Source organism: Rhinatrema bivittatum, chromosome 16 (genome assembly GCF_901001135.1).
Source record: "Rhinatrema bivittatum chromosome 16, aRhiBiv1.1, whole genome shotgun sequence".
Classification (NCBI taxonomy): Eukaryota; Metazoa; Chordata; class Amphibia; order Gymnophiona; family Rhinatrematidae; genus Rhinatrema; species Rhinatrema bivittatum.
The window spans coordinates 34,726,031-34,745,603 of NC_042630.1; the positions used below are offsets into that span (position 1 = coordinate 34,726,031).

The window sequence follows — 19,573 nt, forward strand, 5'->3', positions numbered from 1 at the left end:
TACCATTCTGCTTTGACAATACGTAATACTGGCAGACTGAGGGCGGCACCTGAGTATATAAAGAAGAGTCTGTTGAAACTTGCTCTGTCTCCATCTGCTGGTGGGGAGGCAAAACCCAGGAGTCTGGACTTATCTGTGGTACCTCAGGAACGAAAATTATCAGGTAAGAACCAATTTTCTTTATGCGTCCTCCCGTTCGGTCTAGCAACAACCCCAAGGACCTTCACCAAGGTGATGGTGGTAGTGGCAGCAGCCCTCAGAAGGGAGGGCATGCTGGTGCACCTGTATCTGGACAATTGGCTCATCTGGATGAAGTTTGAAGACCTTTGCAGGCAGGCAGTGAAAGTGGTGATGCATCGCCTGAGATCGTTGTGCTGGATAATGAATTTGTCCAAGAGTCCACTTTCTTCTTCACAGGTTCTGGAGTTCTTGGGCACATGGGGATGGTCTTTCTCATGGAGGAGTGGATTGTCAAGTTGCAGGCTCAGGTTTGTAACCTATTGGAGGCCCGAGTGCCCAGGATCTGGGATTACTTGCAGGTCCTCTGTTCCATGGCCTCGACCTTGGAGCTGGTCTCGTGGGCGTTTGCTCATATGAGACCTCTACAAAAAGCTTTGCTATCCCGGTGGGATCCGATGTCAGAGCAATTCCATCTTCCGCTACCACTTACAGGGTCTGCCAGGTCCAGCCTTTCATGGTGGCTTGGTCAGGACCATTTGTGCCGCGGGGTGGATCTCTAGGTGCTTCAGTGGGCGGTGGTGACTACTGACTTGCTCTGTCTCCATCTGCTGGTGGGGAGGCAAAACCCAGGAGTCTGGAGGCCTAGAGATGAGAGTGGTATGGTTGGCTCTGGAGGGGTTTCTTCCCCTTCTACACAACTGTGCAGTCAGGGTCCTGTCAGGCAATGCGACAACGGTGGCCTACATCAGCCGCCAGAGAGGTACTAAGAGTTGAGCGGTTGCTCTGGAAGCAGAAATACTGATGTCCTGGGTGGAGCAGTATCTGGCCATTATAGCGGCATTGCACATAGCAGGATCTGACAATATGCAAGCGGATTTTCTCAGCCGGCAGCAATTGGAATCCGGAGAATGGGAGCTATCGGAGGAAGCAATGACTCTTGTTTCTCGCAGGTGGGGCATTCCTCATATGGATCTGATGGCAACCCAGAAAAATGCCAAGGCATTGCGTTTCTTCAGTCTCGGAAGAGAGCATGGAGCGGAAGGGGTCAATGCTCTCGTGCTTGGCCACACGATGTTCTTATCTATGTATGTCCTCCATGGCCTCTGGTGGGCAAGGTTGTAAGGAGAATAGAGGTCCATCCAGGAAGGGTAATTCTTGCGGCTCCAGAGTGGCCACGAAGGCCTTGGTTTGCGGATCTGGTCAATCTAGCAGTGAATGGTCCCTTGAGATTGAGCAGTCTACCAAATTTTCTACGACAGGGGCCTCTGTTTTCAGATCAAGCGGATCGCTTTTGTTTAGTGGCTTGGCTTTTGAAAGGAGGCTATTAAGGAAGATATCTGGAGGATATTTCTACTCTCTTGCGAGCTTGCAAGACCTCTACTTCCTTGGCGTTTGTCCAAGTTTGGAGAGTCTTCAAGTCTTGGTATACGGAGCTAGGGGGTTGTTCCTTGACGAGCATCAGTGGCGCAGATTCTGGCCTTTTTGCAGAGAGGCCTTACGAAGGGTTTGTCTTTTAGATCCCTGAGAGTACAGATGTTGGCCTTGGCCTGCTTGCGGGGCAAGGTTCATGGATTCACTGTGGCTGTACATCCGGATGTGGTGCGTTTCTTCTGAGGGGCAAAGCATTTGACCCCCACCCCGGTTTGTAAGGTATGTCCTTCTTGGATCCCTGTCATGGTCCTCAAGATGTTGTGTAATGCTCCATTTAAGAGGGCCACCATAAAAGATCTGACTTTGAAGATGGTTTTTGTGGTGGCAATTTGTTCAGCCAGAAGGGTGTCGGAACCTCAAGCCCTGTCATGTAGGGAGCCCATTTTGTGGATTGCAGATTTCGGAATCCGGGGTCTCTCTGAGGACAGTTCTGTCGTTTCTGCCAAAGGTAGTTTCAACATTCCACTTAAGTCAGTTGGTGGAACTTCCAGCTTTTACAAATCCGGATGTAGGTGCACTTCATGCAAAGAAATTAAAGCACCTGGACGTCAGAAGGGCTGTGTTGTAGTATCTAGAGGTCACTAACAGATTCAGATTGTTGGATCACCTTTTTGTGCTGTGGAGTGATGCAAAAAAGGGTCAGAAAGCATCAAAGGCCACGATTGCGAGTTGGTTGGAGGCCATTAGTTCCGCATATATCTGTTGCGGTTGTCCTGTCCCAGAGGGGTTGAGGGCTCATTATACCTGTTCCCAGGTGGCCTCCTGGCAGAATGCCAATTAGTGTTGCTGCAAGAGATTTGCAGGGTGGCTACTTGGAAGTCTTTACATACCTTTGCCAGGCACTACCGATTGGATGTCCATGCCTCAGACATCAACAGTTTCGGTGACGTGTTCTTTGAGTGGGACTCTCGCAGTCCCACACCAGTTAGGGAAAATTTGGTTCTTACCTGCTAATTTTCGTTCCTGTAGTACCACAGATCAGTCCAGAGTCCCGCCCGGTGATGGAGAGGAGTTTTTGGAGAGTCCACTCAATCTGTTTATTATAATGCTTCTGAAGATTTCTGAAGAATGGCATAGGTTTCTCATTGATGTTTTTCAAGAAAGGTTACAACTTTGGTTATAATTCTCAGTTAGGAATTTTCCTCTGCTCGTTCCAGGGAATATTGTAGAGTCGATTTATTAGAAGTTTTCTTAAATATTTTATGCTTGTGGACTGAGTAATACTGAGGAGCTGAGGTGGCATGCCGGGTTAAGAGGCGGTGTCTGTGAAACATTCTCTGGAAGGGAGGCAAAACCCAGAAGACTGGACTGATCTACCGTAAAGAAAATTAGGAGGTAAGAACTAATTTTCCTATTTTTTTTTTTCCATGGGGGTCTGCTTTTTTAATCTGCCTATTCCTTTCCCTCCAGCCTTCAGTGGGAATTACAGCCTTTCCTGCCCACATCCTTGGAAAACAACTGATAGAAACCAAAAAATACAATTAAACTGTGTTTGGACATAAATCTGAGAAGGATTTCAGAAGTTTCTCTTTCTTTCTTCGTATATATAGATAGATTTCTCTCTCTCTCTCTCTCTCCCCCCCCCCCCCCAATTGGATTTACAATATATACATACTACAAGTTTGAATGCAGTTCCACACTATTGTGAATTTGCACACGCTTACAGCTGCATTGTCATTGGCCAGGAGCTCATTATAGCATTACTGGGCCTTAGCCAATCAGAAGGTAGGATTTTTCCCAGCTGCTGCCCTCATGTTTAAAAAAAAAAATAAAAATTGTGCTTCCTTTTTCAGCCTTTGGAACGTTGGTCTGACAGATGAAACGCTCACCATGTTAGCAACCATCCTGCCACGCTGCCAGAACATCAAGTAAGAAGTGCCAGACACCCATTGCTGCTCCCGGGCAAACTATACAGGATTTTTGTTTCTGTTTATCTGCTTCCCCCATGGCCCTCCTTATCTGTACCTGCCTCCTGTTTTCCTGTTACCCCTCTTCCCATGTACAGGACAAGCACTGCAGAGATCCATGGCTGAGAGCCCAGGGTGCTGCAGGCCGTGGTGGCACGCCAAGCACTGCTCCTTGGCTAACTAGTAGGTGTCACTGTCCAATCGGTACTTGGCTTAACCCTCCCTTCAAGCGGTCAGGCTGCCACCACACCGGCACGCCAAATGGAAGCATGAACTGAACCTTGCTCATGGGCAGGGTTGGACCTTTTAGGCAGCCGTCCAGACATTCCCACGCGAATCTGTCGGGCTCCCCTACCAGGAGATTGAAGACGTAGCAACAGGTTCCCTGTACGTACCCGGATCAGTCCAGGCAGCTGCAGCAGATGGAGACTGAAGTTTTGACTGACTGTACCCTATACCCTGAGGTGCCACTGGTGGAGGTGCAAAATCCTGCAGTCCAGAGGGATAAGGGAAAAAAAAAGGGGAAGAAAAGACAGTTTTAAGTTGCAGTGAGTTTTCTACTGCCTCCCAAGGGATTGTTAGGTCCTGGTGGGACCATCTCCCCTGGTATCTGAGGCTTCAGTGTGGAAGGTTGGGGACCTCGTGAGCTCTTCATCCAGCAGCCGGGTTGGGGTGAAACTGGGGAGCCCAGCTCACTCACCTCATGGGACCCCAACAGAGCCTGTTGCTTTCAGGGACGTTTTAAAGTTTTGTTTAAAAAAAAAAAAAAGGAAAAAAGGACTGTAAAGCGGTTCTCTATCTTCCCTCTCACAATGCACTAGGTTAAGGCAGTGCGGGCGTTTAGGCTCAGTTGCTTGCCGGTCTTACCCTCTGCTGCGGGGCTCGACATGCTCGGCTTGTGGGGATGCCTCGCCGGGGGGGAGGGGACATCAGGGAACGCGTCAGGGGATAAATCTTGTAAGCGCCGGGAGCTAGGGCGGCTCTCTGGTGCGGCAGACCTCTAGGTCCTCGCGGGATCCCTTCCCCCTCAGCACGGGAATGGAGGCCATTTTGTCAGCCTTCCGATCTCCCGCGCGAACCATGGAGGGGGAATTCCTGCCGGCGTCTCCTCAGACGGGGGCCTCCGGGGGGTGGGGGGGGGGTGGGGGGCCAGGGCCTGATATATCTGCTGCAGAAGACTAGGACGACACTGGAGAGGAGTCAGATTCTTCTTCCAGTTTTAATTCTGACTTCGTCTTGCTGCTACATAAGGCCTTCAAGGGCAGGAGGTCCGCGAATCGCCTCGGGGGAAATGAATCCTCCTTCTGCCCTACAAGAAAGCCCAGAATTCCAGAGAGGTCGGAGGCCTCAAAATAAGGATGGCTCAGAGGGGCTTCAGCAGTATGACCCATGTTGGGGCATTCTGCTGACGTTTCGGCTCCGGAGGACTCGCCAGGGCGGGACCCTCCAGGAGTGGATCTGGCCTTGGGTGACCAGGTGTTGGACAATCCATCTCTGGTGAAGGGGGACGATCCTAGATTGTGCGGTTGCTTTGCAGAGAAGAGCTCGTCCCCCTGATACCCACGGTTCTGGAGGAACTGGGTATTGAGTGCCCTCAGAAGGTCAACAAGCTGCGTTCCGTGGATCCTGTCATGGTGTGCCTGAGAGGTCGACTAGGTCCCTTCCCTTCCATGTGACCATCACTGACTTGTTTTTCCAGGAGTGGGACACTCCAGACATGGGGTTGGTCAGCCAAGCTATGTATAGGTTATACCCGCTGCCTGAGGACGCCCTGGATTTGCTCAGAGTCCTGAAGGTGGATGCTTCAGGCTCAGCTGTTACAAGGAAGACTACCTTTCCAGTCACTGGGGCTACTGCCCTAAAGGACCTTCAGGATAGGAAACTGGAAGCACACCTCAAGAAGATTTTTGGAGGTATAGGCCCTCTGTGTTCGTGCTGCCGGCGGGAAGTCTCTAGACTGAGGAGAAGCCAGATCTGGAGGCGGAAACGAAGGGAGCTCCACAGACTGGTTCAAATGGAAATCTGACCACCTTAGGCAAGAAGAAGGGAACCGTACACAAAGACACTCCTGTATCTGAAATCCGCAGAAAAGGCTCCCTACACGATAACGCCTGGAGCTCAGACACTCTTTGGGCAGAAGCTGTGTCCACCAGGAAAACCACTTTCAAAGTAAGATCTTTTAACGTTGACCGCTTCAAAGGTTCAAACGGAGTAGCACACATGGCTCGTAGAAACAAGTTAAGGCTCCAAGAGGGACAAGGATTCTGAAGCGGAGGACGCAAATGCTTTGCCCTCCCCTGAGGAAATGGGATATGTCCAGATGTGATGCCAAGGTGCCCCCGCCTACCTTATCACAAAGAGAACCTAAGGCTGCAACCTGCACTCTCAGGGAATTAAGACAAGCTTTTCACCAAACCCTCCAGTAAAAAGTTCAACACATCCCCTACTGAGGGATCCACCTCGCGTTGCACATATCAGGACTCAAAGACCTTCCACGCTTGGACATATGCCAGGGAAGTGGAAGTCTTCCTGGACTGTAGGAGGGTAGCGACCACACCATCTGAATAACCCTTGTTCTTCAAACGCTCCTCTCAAAAGCCATGCCGCTAGACAAAAGCGATCTGCCTGATCCAAATGGGCCCTTGATGCAAGAGGTAGGGGCCATCTATCGCTAGAGTAATCAGGTCCGCAAAACAGGGACGCCTTGGCCACTCCAGGGCCACGAGAACTACATTGCCTGGATGGATTTCTTTCGATGCAAAACCTTGCTGAGTAACGGCCATGGAGGAAAGACGTAGAGGAGGACATCCAATGGCCAAGAGAGAACCAAGGCATCCACCCCTTCCACTTCTGTGTCCCTGCACCCGCTGAAAACCCACAGAGCTTTGGCATTGCGAAATGTCGCCATCAGATCCATACAAGGGGTTCCCCACAGTTGACAAATGAGATGAAACGTGTCGTCTGAGAGTTCCCACTCTTCGGGATCCAGATGATGCCGACTCAAGAAATCCGCTTGAACATTGCCCAACCCCGCAATATAAGATGCTGCCAATCTGTCCAGATGTAGTTCCACCCAGGCGATTAACTTCCAGGTCTCCTGAGCCACCGCCCGGCTCTTGGTACTTCCCTGACGATTTATATAGGCCATTGCCATCGCACTGTCTGACAGCACTCTCACCGGCTGCCCCCAGAGAAGAGGAAGCAGAGCTTGTAAAGCCAGGTGAACAGCCCTGGTCTCCAGACAGTTCATAGATCAAGCAGCCTCCTTCCTTGACCAACGGCCTTGGATGGACTTCCCCTGACAGACCGCCTCCCAACCAGAGAGGCTGGCATCTGTAGTAACTACTGTCCAAGAAAAAATATCCAAGTCTATCCCCTGTCGCAGGGATTCCGGGAGGAGCCACCAGGCTAGACTGGACAGAGTAGTCTCCGGAAGGGGAAGAGGCAGCTGGAACTGTTCGGACATGGGGGGGGATCCCAGCGGAAAAGTAAGGCAGATTGAAGATGTATCATATGAAAGAACACCCATGGAACCAAATCCAAGAAGGATGCCATGGATCCGAGGGCCTGCAAGTAATCCCAAACTCAGGTAAGCGGTTGGTTAACAAGCTGCGGCCCTGAGCTTGCGACTTGGAGATCCGCTCCTCAGTGAGGAAAACTTTCCCACACTTGGTGTCGAATTGTGCTCCCAGAAACTCCAGCGTCTGGGAAGGGTTCAGGTGGCTCTTGGCCTGATCGACGATCCACTCCAACAAGTCTAATATTGGCCAGAAAGTGCCCTCCTTCTTTGGCACTATGAAGTAAATGGAGTAACGGCCTGTTCTTTGCTCCTCCCAGGGTACCAAACCTCCACACCTAGGTCGCTGAGACGACAAAGTCCCGCACAGCACTTCGCTTTTGCTTGTACAGGGAGATACCAGAAACTTTTCCTTTAGAGGCTTTTTTGACTTCCCTTATGCTCGACATTGGATCTCATCAGTGCTGGTCAAAGTGGGGGAACCCAACACCTTCTTCGACCAGGAAGAGTCAAGACTGTAGCTTATCTCCGGGGAGCCTATCGGCCAGTGGCATCAATGAAGTGGACAATCTCTCCGATAACGCTCCTTCTCCCAATGCAGTTCAGAAGTTGTTCATTGTCAATGCCTCCAATGCTGATATCGATGGATCAGTCTTTTGGTGCCTGAAGGCTCTCTCCATCAGTTCTAGTTGGGACCGGCTTTCTTTCAGGGTTATGACTGTAGATTTGCAACACCTCTGGAGATCATACAATGTCCCCAGACAAAGGACACACCTATCATGGGGGTCTGTGATAGATGTTTTTTGGTTTTTTTTTTTGCCCCGGAAGCATTATTGGAACCCATGAAATGCCTGGCTGAAAAGGAAGGGACACAAAATCAAACTCTATGGTGGTGGCAGGTACCGATGGCACACCACCACGGAAGTGAAAGAAAACTTTAGAAAATGACCAAAAAACCTTACTTAGTGAAACTACGAGGAAGAAACCCACAGGACTCCACAATGAATGATCCTGTCATCTGGAAAAAAATTGCGTAAAGGCCCAGAAACAGGAGACTGAGGCGCCACATTGTGATCGAAGGGCTTCGTGGATTAAGAAAGACTGAAGGGACCCCATGTGGACGCATGGTATAATGGCATGCATGGGCATGCCCAGTGAGGCACAGTCAAAGTTCTTAAAACTTTGACATAGGTTTTCTGCGCCAGGCTCCATGAGATGATTTCATCCCACATGAGGACTGCCATCCTGCTTGTCCTCAGAAAAACATTTAAGCACGAGAGTTAAGTATCTTAAGCTTAACTCTACAAGAGACAGGAAGCCAATGAAAGTCGCATGATCAAATTTCTTGGCAGCCAGGAGGATGTTGGTCGCCATAATTTGCAGGAGTCAAATTCACGTTCAGGAAACCACTGTGGTGCCATGGTACGCACTCCACAGTGGTCTAGTCAATTGGTAAGTGACTATTTCAAGATCTTTCCTGTCTAAATTAGAATGCAAGTGAGGCACCAGTCAGAGGGAGTAGAAAGTGGTACAAACTCCAAGTGTGTTCAACGTTTTGACTCCCGACAGCATCTTTAGGTTGGATGCCATTCCCCGAGATAGTGGCAGGGAACTGTAAGAGGACAGTCCCCTCGACCAACTCACTTCAGATTTTTCTCTGAAATTGTCCATGGGCAGCCGCACAGGAGCAGAGCAGATCCATTCGGCTCTTTCTTTTTCAAGCACCCTGTGTATTGCCAACTCATGGCTTTGGCTCCAACATAATTTCTGCAAGGTATCATTTACATCCTGTCAGATTTTACAAGCACAAATCGTTTTGATGGGAAAAAAAAAAAAAGGTTAGTTGTTGGCATGTTTTGTTTTTAAGTGTGACTGATAAAGGAATTTGCCTGTGAGAATGAGATGCCCTTGTCCATGATCTGATGTGTTTCTGCTCTCTCCTCTAGGCACCTAGTGCTGGATGGAAATCCACTGTCCCAGCAGTCTTACTGCAGACTTTTCAGCGAGGAGAGCACGTAAGAGTCCGCACTTTTGTCAGCCCACAGAGGCTTTTCCCATTCGTAGCACAGGAACACTCAGTCACTGTGTCTTGTCAGTCTGTGATGAACCCACTCCTGGCTCACATACCCGTCTTTCAGGCTACCAAAATGGGTCAATTTTCTTCTGCTTCACTCTGTGCTTTTATTGCAGCTTAGCTGAAAGGGGATTTCAATTTCATAGGTGCCAAATCTCTGGCTTTATCACATCCCAGTCTTAGCACCTTTTGGCAAATGCATGCTGCCTACTTTGGGTGTTCACTGTTGGCAATTGATTGATCTTTACCGGTTTACTTCGCTTGTCATTTGTGCCCTGTGCAAATGGACCAAAGCCTAAACCAAGTGAACTGTAAAAGTTACTAAAAAAAAAAAAGAAACGAACCTTTTCTTCACTACAGGTTGGCTCACGTAATTCTCCGAAATAATAAAATCAATGATGAAGGTGCCTGGTTCATCACGCAGGCTCTGCATGACTTGCATCTGCCAAACAAGCACTTGGTGTCCCTCAACCTCAGCTACAATCACATCTCCGACCTGGGCGCGAGCTACTTTGCAGAGGTGAGAAGGGAGGTAGATCGATCATAGGCCAGAAGACTGGGAGGAGCTAGTGCTTTGGTATTCCTTATATTAGAGGGGCAGGGGAGATGCAGCTACCATCTGTAAGCACTAGTTCCTTGTATGTATCAGTCCAGACCTTGGGTTGAGTCTCCTTTCCAGCAGGTGGAGACAGACGAAAACTGCAGAGACAATTGCCCTATATGAGGACAGAGCCCATCCTGTAACCCTTCAGTATTTGTCTGTCTCTCAGCAGGTGGATCAACTCACCCTTCGGTCTCCTGATTCGGCTTCTCAGCCGGTTATTCTTATTTCTTTGGATCAAGCAAGTACTTAATTCCTAGCTATTTTTTTTTTCCTTTTCTTGGAAATAATAATTTTGTTCTGTTAGGATCCTTTTCTTATACAGGAGACGGTACCGTCTCCCAGCTCTTGCCGGACTCAGGGGGGCTTTGCCCCTTGTGCACTGCATAGCCTGAGTCCGTCTGCGCTTCCCGGTGTGGGGACAGAGGCTGGTGATCCAGTTCTCGTCTCCCCCTCTTCTGGCTGCCGAGGGGGCTTAGAGCCCAGTGCTGTGCTCAGTGTTAAAGGAAGAAAAAAAAAAAAGTTAAAAGTGTAAAAGTCTTTAACTTTAATTACAGCACTTGTAAATTAATTTTTTTTGTAATTTTATTTTTTGGCTGTTTAGGGGGCTTGAACCAGCAGCCAGACAGGCAGGAGTCAGCAGGTTCCTCCCCTGCTTCACTCCTGCCGGCGGGCTGCCAATCATTTTTATTTTTAGTCTTTTTTTTCTTCTCAGAGCGGCTTCAGCAATGCAGCGGCCGGCAGCCTGCCTTTCTTGTGGGCTGCCCTCCTCGCGATTTTCGTGGGAGGGACTTTGCTCTGCCTGCCTGCCGGGTGGGGAAGGCCCCTCCTCGGCAGGGCAGGTAAATTTAGCCCAGGGATGCAATCCCCAACGCATGGCCAGGCCGTTCCCGGGTCGGCAAAGCCCGGGAACGGTGACCATCTTGGATTTTTCAGCAGCTCCCATTTCGGAGCTGCCTGGGGCTGGGGAGCTGAATTTTTTGGAGCTACCCCCCTCTCGCCCCTCCCCCCCTGGGAGTTTAGGACCCGTTTTTCTCCGGAATTTGTGCTGATTATGCACAAATCTTACTTAGCTAGCCTGCAGGAGGAGGGAGAAGCCCCTCCCCGGCAAAAATTCCTCGCTCCGCGCCGTTGACTTGTGGCCCGGCTGCGGATCCCCAGGGGTCCCTTCGGGTGGGGGTGGTCCTGGGTGTGCCCACCTCCCTTGATCCCCCAGTGGCCACGGTCCTCCCGGACCCCGACTCACTCTCTGATTCCGTGGCTATCCTCCCGCCCCTGGAAGAGATGACCCCAGGGCTCTACATATGTTCCAAAGGGAGGAGTTGGAGCCCCTCATTCCTTTTGTCCTCCAGGAATTGGGGTTGGAGGGGCCCTCAGTGGATACCCTCACGGAATCCTTGCCTAAAAATATGGACCCGGTCCTGGCGGGACTCAGGGCTCCAGCAAGCGCTTTCCTTTTTCATCCCATGCACAAGCTATTGCTCCTGCGTGAATGGGAGGCTGCTGAAGCAGGTTGCCAGGTGGGATGTGCTATGGATAAGCTATACCCCCTCCCGGAGGACGGTTTGGAAATCTTGAGAAATCCCTCTGTGGATTCTTATGTCTCGGCGGTCACCAAACACACTACCATCTTGGTGGAGGGATCTACAGTCCTGAAGGATGGGCAGGACCGCAAACTTGAAGCGCACATGAAATGCATTTTCGAGATCCTGGCCCTGGGCGACAGCCTGCAGCAGTCTCATGATACGGGCAGGCCTTAGATGGACCCAACAGCTACTTGGGGCCCAGGATCTTCCCCCGGCCGAAGCGGAGCAAGCCGATTGTTTAGAAGCCGTTATCGCCTATGGGGCCGATGAGCTCTACGACCTCCTCCGCGTCCAGGCTAAGGCGATGGCCTCTGTGGTGTCAGCTAGGTGGCTCCTCTGGCTGCGTAATTGGTCGGCTGACCCGTCCTTCAAGGCGCGGTTGGGCTCGCTGCCCTTCAAAGGTAAGTTGCTGTTTGGCGAGGACCTGGAAAAGCTTATGGATTCCTTGGGGGACAATAAGGTCCATAAGCTACCGGAGGATTGGCCGAGACCAGCACGCTCCTTCGCACCCTACCGTTCCCGTTTTTGGGGACAGAGACGGTATACCCCTTGTGGACGGGGTGGTGCCACGAGGGGTTTTTCTTCCTGGTCTCAGTCTTGGTCGCAGCCATTTCATGGACGTTGGCCCTTTCGTGAGGGCCAGTCCGCACGCTCCACCCCTAAGCCTGCTGCGCAATGAAGGTCAGCCGGCCCATTCCTCGATCCCGTTTCTGGGCGGTTGCCTCTCCCTTTTTTTTGAGGAATGGGTCAAGATCACTTCAGACCAGTGGGTCCTCGACATTGTACGAGATGGGTACGTCTTCGAACTTGTCCACGACCCTCCGGATCTCTTCCTATTCTCCCCTTGCAGGCGCTCCAAACGGGAAGTGGTGGAGCAAACCCTCGCCAGACTCCTGAGTCTGGGCGCAGTTGTCCCGGTCCCGGAAAGGGAGCTTGGCGTAGGCTAGTATTCCATTTACTTTGTCGTTCCCAAGAAGGATGGGGCCTTTCAGCCGATCCTGAACCTCAAACGGATCAACAAAGCCCTCAAGATCCCGCGTTTTCGCATGGAAACTATGCGAACAGTCATCGCGGCGGTTCACCCCAGAGAGTTCCTCGCTTCACTCGATCTGATGGAGGCGTACTTTCATATTCTCAATCGGGACTTCCAGTTTTGGGCCCTGCCATTTGGCCTTGCGACCACGCCTCGCACCTTCACAAAGATCATGGTGGTGGTGGCGGCAGCCCTTCAGCGGAAAGGCGTTCTGGTTCATCCCTATCTGGACGAATGGCTTGTGCGGGCCAAGTCGGAGGTCCTCTGCAAACAGGCGGTAGATCGGGTGTTGGCCCTCCTTGCGTCTCTCGGGTGGATAGTGAATTATTCCAAAAGCAACCTCCAGCCCTCCCAGGACTTGGAGTTCCTGGGAGCCCGCTTCGACACCTGACTCGGGAACGTCTTCTTGCCTCGTGCGCGGGCCCTCAAGTTGATAGACCAGATCCGGGACTTGATCTCGCTACCTCTTCCGACGGCCTGAGACTACTTGCAGGTTCTAGGGTCCATGGCTTCCACCATCGATCTAGTTCCCTGGGCTTTTGCTCATATGCAACCATTACAGAAAGCTTTGCTATCTCGCTGGCAGCCGGTGTCTGAACAGTATCACATGGTCCTCCCTCTTTCGGCCTCTACCATCGCCGACTTGCAGTGTTGGCTCTTGCTTCCCCATCTTCTCCAGGGAATGCCCCTCCAGTCTCCACAGTGGACGATAGTGACCACGAACGCCAGTCTCTCGGGCTGGGGTGCGGTCTGCCTGTCTCGGTCCATTCAGGGGATATGGTCTCCCATTCCGTCTCGCTGGCACATCAGTGCCAGCGAGACAGTGCACCGCCCTGGCCCTGGAGGCCAGGGCGGTGCGTTTGGCCCTGCAGGAGTTCTTGCCCCTCATACGTGGAAAAGCGGTAAGAGTGTTGTCCGACAACTCCACCACCGTGTCATACATCAATCGTCAGGGGGGCACCCGCAGTCGCCTGGGAGCCAGCCGTCTCTCTGCCTGGGCGGAACGACACCTGGAATGCCTGGTGGCCTCTCACATTGCGGGCAAGGAAAATGTTCAAGCGGATTTTCTCAGTCGCCAATCGCTCGATCCGGGAGAGTGGGAACTCTCGGAAGCAGCTATGGACCTGATCATCAGAAGGTGAGGTCAACCCCATCTGGACTTAATGGCAATCATGCACAACGACAAAGGCCGACCGGTTCTTCAGCCGCTGGAGGGACCTCGGCTCGGAGGGAGTGGATGCTCTGGTTCTTTCCTGGCCCGCAGACGTCCTTCTGTACGTGCTCCCTCCGTGGCCCCTAGTGGGAAAAGTTCTCAAGAAAATAGAACTCCACAGGGATCCAGTGGTTCTGGTAGCACCCGAGTGGCCTCGCAGACCATGGTTTGCGGATCTTGTCACCCTGGCAACGGACGGTCCTCTGCGGCTGGGCCACCTTCTCGTCTACTGCAGCAGGGACCCGTATTTTTCGACCAGGCCAATCGCTTCTGTCTAGTGTCCTGGCTTTTGAACGGCGGCATCTGAGAGGCAAGGGCTATAAGGAGGAGGTCATCTCCACCTTGCTTCGAGCCCGGAAGCAGTCGACTTCTCTAGCCTACGTGCGCGTGTGGAAGGTCTTCGAGACTGTATGTGAGAAATCGGGTGTCTCGGCTCGCTCCGCCCCAGTCTCAGTAGTTCTTTCTTTTCTGCAGGAGGGTCTCTCCAAGGGCCTCTCCTTCAGTTCTCTCCGCATGCAAGTTTCCGCCCTTGGCTCCCTTCTCGGACGGGTCGATGGTCACCCTTTAGCGGCTCACCCGGACGTAGTTCGGTTTTTGAGGGGAGTCAAAACACCTGTGTCCGCCCGCTCGCAATACTTGTCCTTCGTGGAGTCTCAATCTTGTCCTCAGGACCCTCTGTTCTACTCAGTTTGAACCCCTCCGTCAGGCTACTGTAAAGGACCTTACGCTCAAGACTATTTTCCTTGTTTCAATCGCCTCCACTTGGCGGGTCTCTGAGCTTCAAGCGTTGTCCTGTCGGGAACCCTTTTTGCGAATCTCCGACTCTGGTGTGTCTCTCAAGACGGTGCCCTCCTTTCTTCCGAAAGTGGTGCCCGCCTTCCATGTCAACCAATCGGTAGAGCTTCTTGCATTTTCCCCAGACGAGGTTGCGGGTACCGCTGGCGGCAACCTTTGCAAACTGGATGTCAAACGCATTCTACTCAGGTATCTTCAGGTTACCAATGACTTTTGGGTCTCGGACCATCTTTTTGTCCTCTGGAGTGGTCCCAATCGGGGCAAGCCGGCTTCTAAGAACACTATCGCACGATGGTTGAAGGAAGCCATTTCCTTGGCTTATCTCTGCCAAGGTCGGTCAATTCCAGAGGGCCTAAAGGCTCATTCGCTACGTTCTCAAGCTACTTCCTGGGCGGAGAGCCAATCGGTCTCTCCACAAGAGATTTGCAGCGCTGTCAGAAAATATTTTAATATTTTGTGCTTTATTGATAATTACTTATATTTAATGTAGTCAGTAATCAATTAGCCATAAAGAGACATGTTAACATTAATACCCATATGCCTTTACTTCTTCTATAAGCCATGGCTTTAGTCGAAGGCCTGTGCTGGAAAAACTCTAGCCCCCTCTTCTCCCCCTTTTCAGACCTTGAGAAAGGTTGTTTTCGACTTATTGCTTATCTCTAGTGAGAAAGAAGTCTGCATTTTATGGCCTTGGGCATCCTTAAACATGTGGTCACTCAGGTGTGAATCCTGGGATGGAGGGGAGTGCATAAGTTCTTCTCTTAGAAATAGAAATGATTGTTTTTTGCCTGGCACACCTTGGCATTAAATAAAAGACCGAAAATGGGCACTTCTTTAAACAGGGTAAGAAAAACTCCTATTTTCCATCTTCTGATATGGATAATATTGTTTGAACCTTATTCAAGGTTTTTAGAACTGAAGTTCTTCAAAGGCTAAAAAAGATAGATGTATTGATAGAAATAATACAGTTACTTTTGATCAAAGAACTTTTATGGTATAAAACTAGAAGCAGACACAGAAAGAAAGGAGTGTGACTTTGGATTTTTCCTTGCACGTGACTATAGAGAGACAAGAGCGGGCTACTTCAGATATCTGGTAAAGATATAATCATTTATTCAAGTATATAAGAACCTTTAAATTGCTGTTATTTCTAGATTGGTAGATGTATTAGAAATGCATTGATTAATTAATTGAAAAGATGACTGATTGATATTTACCTGATTTTAATATTTTCAGTTACCCTATTAATGGTTGTCACATTGATTGTAGGATATACTCTGGTAAAGTTAAGATTTGAACATAAAAATGTTTTAGTCATTTAGAGATTTTTATTGATACCTTTCTTTATCTGAAATAAAGAAAATATTTTTTACTACAAACTGACTGGTTTATTTTAAATGCATGCTGTGCTGCATGAATTATTGGTGAATAAAGTTCTGTGGTAGATAAGAACACATATCTCTGAAATTAAACAAACTTTTTGTCTATAGGCAAGAAGGGTAAAAGGGGAGGATTTAAGTAAGGGGTTTTCATCCAAGCAGGATTCCCTGGTAATAGTTTTAATTCTGCTAGTGGTAGAAACCTCTATACTTCCATTCAAAACCTTTTTACAGGGCCGCCACCTGGACATCCTTGCATACTTTTGCTCGACACTACCATCTGGATGTGCAAGCGCTGGTTTTTGGTTCCTTTGGACGGCAAGTGCTTCGAGCGGGACTCTCTCGGTCCCACCCGGGATAGGGAAGCTTTGGTACATCCCAAGGTCTGGACTGATCCGGGTACATACAGGGAAAGGAAAATTAGTTCTTACCTGTTAATTTTCATTCCTGTAGTACCAAGGATCAGTCCAGACGCCCGTCCCTGTCTTCATTCTCTTTTCCTGTCCTCTTGAAGCTTGTTTTACAGATTTACAGATTTCACTGCCTAATTCTAGACTATAATCCTGAGCAATTACACCGGAAGCCTTGGTTGTTCCAGTACCAAGTATATGCAAGAGCGGATAGTCATACCATGGTTTTTTTCTTACTGTTTTGTTTTGTTTTTTTTTACAGTTGCTCAATTGAGCTTTATGGTTACTTGCTTGATCCTGTTCTGGTTTTGTTGTTCTCTGCTTTGACATACGTTATACTGAAGGGTTACAGGATGGGCTCTGTCCTCATATAGGGCACCTCTGCAGTTTTAGTCTGTCTCCACCTGCTGGAAAGGAGGCTCAACCCAAGGTCTGGACTGATCCGTGGTACTACAGGAACGAAAATTAAAAGGTAAGAACTCATTTTCCTCTTACGTTTTTATTTCATTATACATCTTTTACGCTAACAGCTAATTTATTTAATTTTTCTTCTTTTATTTAGTTTTTAGCTGTTACTATTTTTAACAAAATAATGTATTTTCTCGCTTGTCTTAATTTGTAAACCGTTGTGAAGGCCTTGCCGATGTGACGGTATAGAAATGCTAATAAACTAAACTGAACTAGCACAAACTCTGGTCCTGGAGTGCCACGGCCAGGCCTGGTTTTCAGGATATCTGGGAATGAACATGCATACAGTGGAGGCAGTGCAGGAGTTTCCTACCTGTGGGTTAATATAGCAGATGCTTGCATGCATAACACGCTGTCACTTGCATTCATTATGCTACTTGTTCAATCCATATTCTCTGTTATCTTTTGTGCCAGCTCAGGTCTTACGGATGAACCGTTCCCTACTATGCCTTTCCCTGGCGCACAATCAGATTGGAGACGAGGGTGCACTGTACCTTGCCGAGGTCTGTCCCAGGCCCTTTGTCTTACTTAAAAAAAACCAAACCTCTGAACTTTTCCTGTCTAAACTAAGTTTGTACTGTGAGATCTTCATGTGTGTATTAGTGAGAACGTAGGATATGGGTCCCTGGAGTCCAGCGTCCTGGTGCCGGAGTATTCCTGATGCTTTAAGAGGAAGCAGAGGCAGAACCTCGCCGCCGGACTTCCCTCTTCTGTGGAGGGCCTTGCGACAGGCAGGGCCTTTATAACTTGAGACAAAAAGGTGCTGGGCTGAGGCTGATCCACCCCTTGTTGTTGATTCCCTAGTTTATCCATGGACTTGTGGGGCCAGGCTTTTCTCCTAGAGTCCTTGGAACTTCAAGTCCATAGATGCACGGGAGGGCAAAGCCAGAGTTGTCTCAGCCTGTCAGGCAGCCGCACCTCCATGCAATGAAGAAGCGAGAGCGGCAGGGTGCGGCAGCCTCGCCACGGAGCACTCTACACCGCCACGCGCTCTCTTTACACACAGCAAAAGCCGAACAAGGTTAAGAGGAGGGATTGCAGCTGGGGGCCTTGCTTTGCTTCGGAGAATTCTGAAAGAGTTGGGGGGGGGGGGGGAAGATATTCAGTCACATGGCCTGACGGGATTGCCCTCTCGATGCTTGCACCATTCATGTGGCTGGAATAACTTCACGGTGGGGGAGGGAGGCACGGCTTGCTCCCTGTAGCACAACTGAAAAGCCTTGCGCACGTGGAAAGGTGAGGTGGGCCCCTAACGTCCCGAGGATCTGATATGCAAAGCATGTTTGTATGTTTTATTTCAGGTCTTGGGTCAGTTTGCTCTAACCACCAAAGAGGTTGTGGAAAGGAGGTATCTCTTACTGAGTAAAGAGTCGCTGGAACAGCAGAGATCGGTGAGATTCCTTCAGTGGGAGAGGGAGCTTTCCCATGCTAACCTTCATCCTCGGCTGTAGGACTTTCCCTCCTCCCAGCAGCACACGAGTGCAGCATCGGGCTCCTCTGCTCCATAAGGCTCGTGTAACATAGAAGCATAGCAGCTGAAAAAAGACCGTATGGCCTATCCAGCCATCTAATTTACCTTTACAATTCCCAGTCCCCCATGTTTACCCCAGGCTTTCTGGAATTCAGATACTGGTTTTGTCTCCTCCACTAGGAGGCTGTTCCATGCATGCACCACCCTCTCTGTAAAGAAATAGTTCCTAAGATTACTCCCGAGTCTACCCCCTTTCAACCTCATCTCATGACTCCTTGTTCTAAAGCCTCCTTTCCATTGAAAGAGGCTCAGCTCCTGTGCATGTAAACTTTTATTAGAATTTCTCTATCATATCTCCCCTTTCCTCTAGGGTATAACATGTGTAGCCTGTTAAGTCTGTCCCCATTTACTTAGGAGCTACCCTCTGGCCAGATGCCTTTTGAATGGTACCAGGGAATAGCAGGAAGCATGGAAGACAGGTGTAATTTAAAAAGAAGGTAAAACTTTTGATAGAAGGCTAAGCTTTTGACTTTATTGATAGCCACCCCCATCACGGAATACAGAAAAAATGGAGCATCCTCCAGCCGTTCAAGTCTCCATCGCACCTGAAAAAGCAGAAAAAGCAGAGAAGCCGGGGTCAAAATCCATTAAGAGTGCCTCCAAAAAGAAAGAAAAGGTACAGCACATAAGGGTTATGGTTGCGGGTTAGAGCATCTTGGCATTGTCCATGGAGTGCAAGGCGCATTAGAAATTAGGTCTTAGCCACAGCGCGAACACAAAGCAACTCCAACCTTTGTCTTCAGGGGTCAGCAAATTTATTTTGAGGTTTCAGAGCCTGTCTTTTCTCCAGTCAGAAACCACAACACCTGACATCTGCTTGTAAATGTTGTCGATGCACCCTTGATTATTGGTGTCAGGTCAATAAAATTGTGGGGGGGGGGGGGGGGAATAGCCTTAGGGGTTAGAACAGTGGGCTGCGAGCCAGGGTTCAAAGACCACTGCCGTTCCTTGTGACCTTGGACAAGTCGTGCCATTCTCCATTCCCTCAAGTACAAATTTAGTTTGTGAGAACAGAGAAAACAATTAATGGAACTCGTCTTGAGCAATGACTGAAAAGGCATGAGCTAAATACACAAATCAATAAATAAGGTGGAGACAAATAGTCATTCTTGCCCTGGGGTGCCAGATACCAGCCTCTACTGAGGTCCGGTGTTCCCAGACCAAGCAGCTCAGGGTACGAACTCTAATAAAAAAAAATCAGGTCTAGGAAATGTGTTTAACCTGGAGATCAAGGGGACACACGGGAGGTGGCTGAGATTTTGATCAGGATCCTCCAACGATAGGGCAGAGTCTGATTGGGCTAGGTGAGGTACAGGAGGAGCAGGGCCTGGTGCCGAATGCAAGAGGGAAGGATAAAATAGGGAATGAGAGCCTCAGGGAATCCCATATAGAGAAGAGTCAGCTGGCTGGAGTCAGAAGTGCTTCCAGCAGCGGTGGGATATTGTTTC

General features: G+C 49.7%; 1 protein-coding gene across 11 annotated transcripts in view; it reads left to right on the top strand.

Annotated features, from left to right (window-relative positions):
- LRRC71 (leucine rich repeat containing 71) overlaps positions 1-19,573 on the top strand; it is an 81,353-nt gene that overhangs the window by 47,486 nt on the left and 14,294 nt on the right. For all 11 annotated transcript variants that reach the window (XM_029580836.1, XM_029580828.1, XM_029580830.1 and 8 more), the window contains 6 exons: positions 3,405-3,479; positions 8,982-9,050; positions 9,470-9,629; positions 17,014-17,097; positions 17,896-17,985; positions 18,607-18,741. In XM_029580836.1, coding sequence (XP_029436696.1) covers positions 3,405-3,479; positions 8,982-9,050; positions 9,470-9,629; positions 17,014-17,097; positions 17,896-17,985; positions 18,607-18,741 — 613 coding nt within the window. The remainder of the gene's footprint in view (positions 1-3,404; positions 3,480-8,981; positions 9,051-9,469; positions 9,630-17,013; positions 17,098-17,895; positions 17,986-18,606; positions 18,742-19,573) is intronic.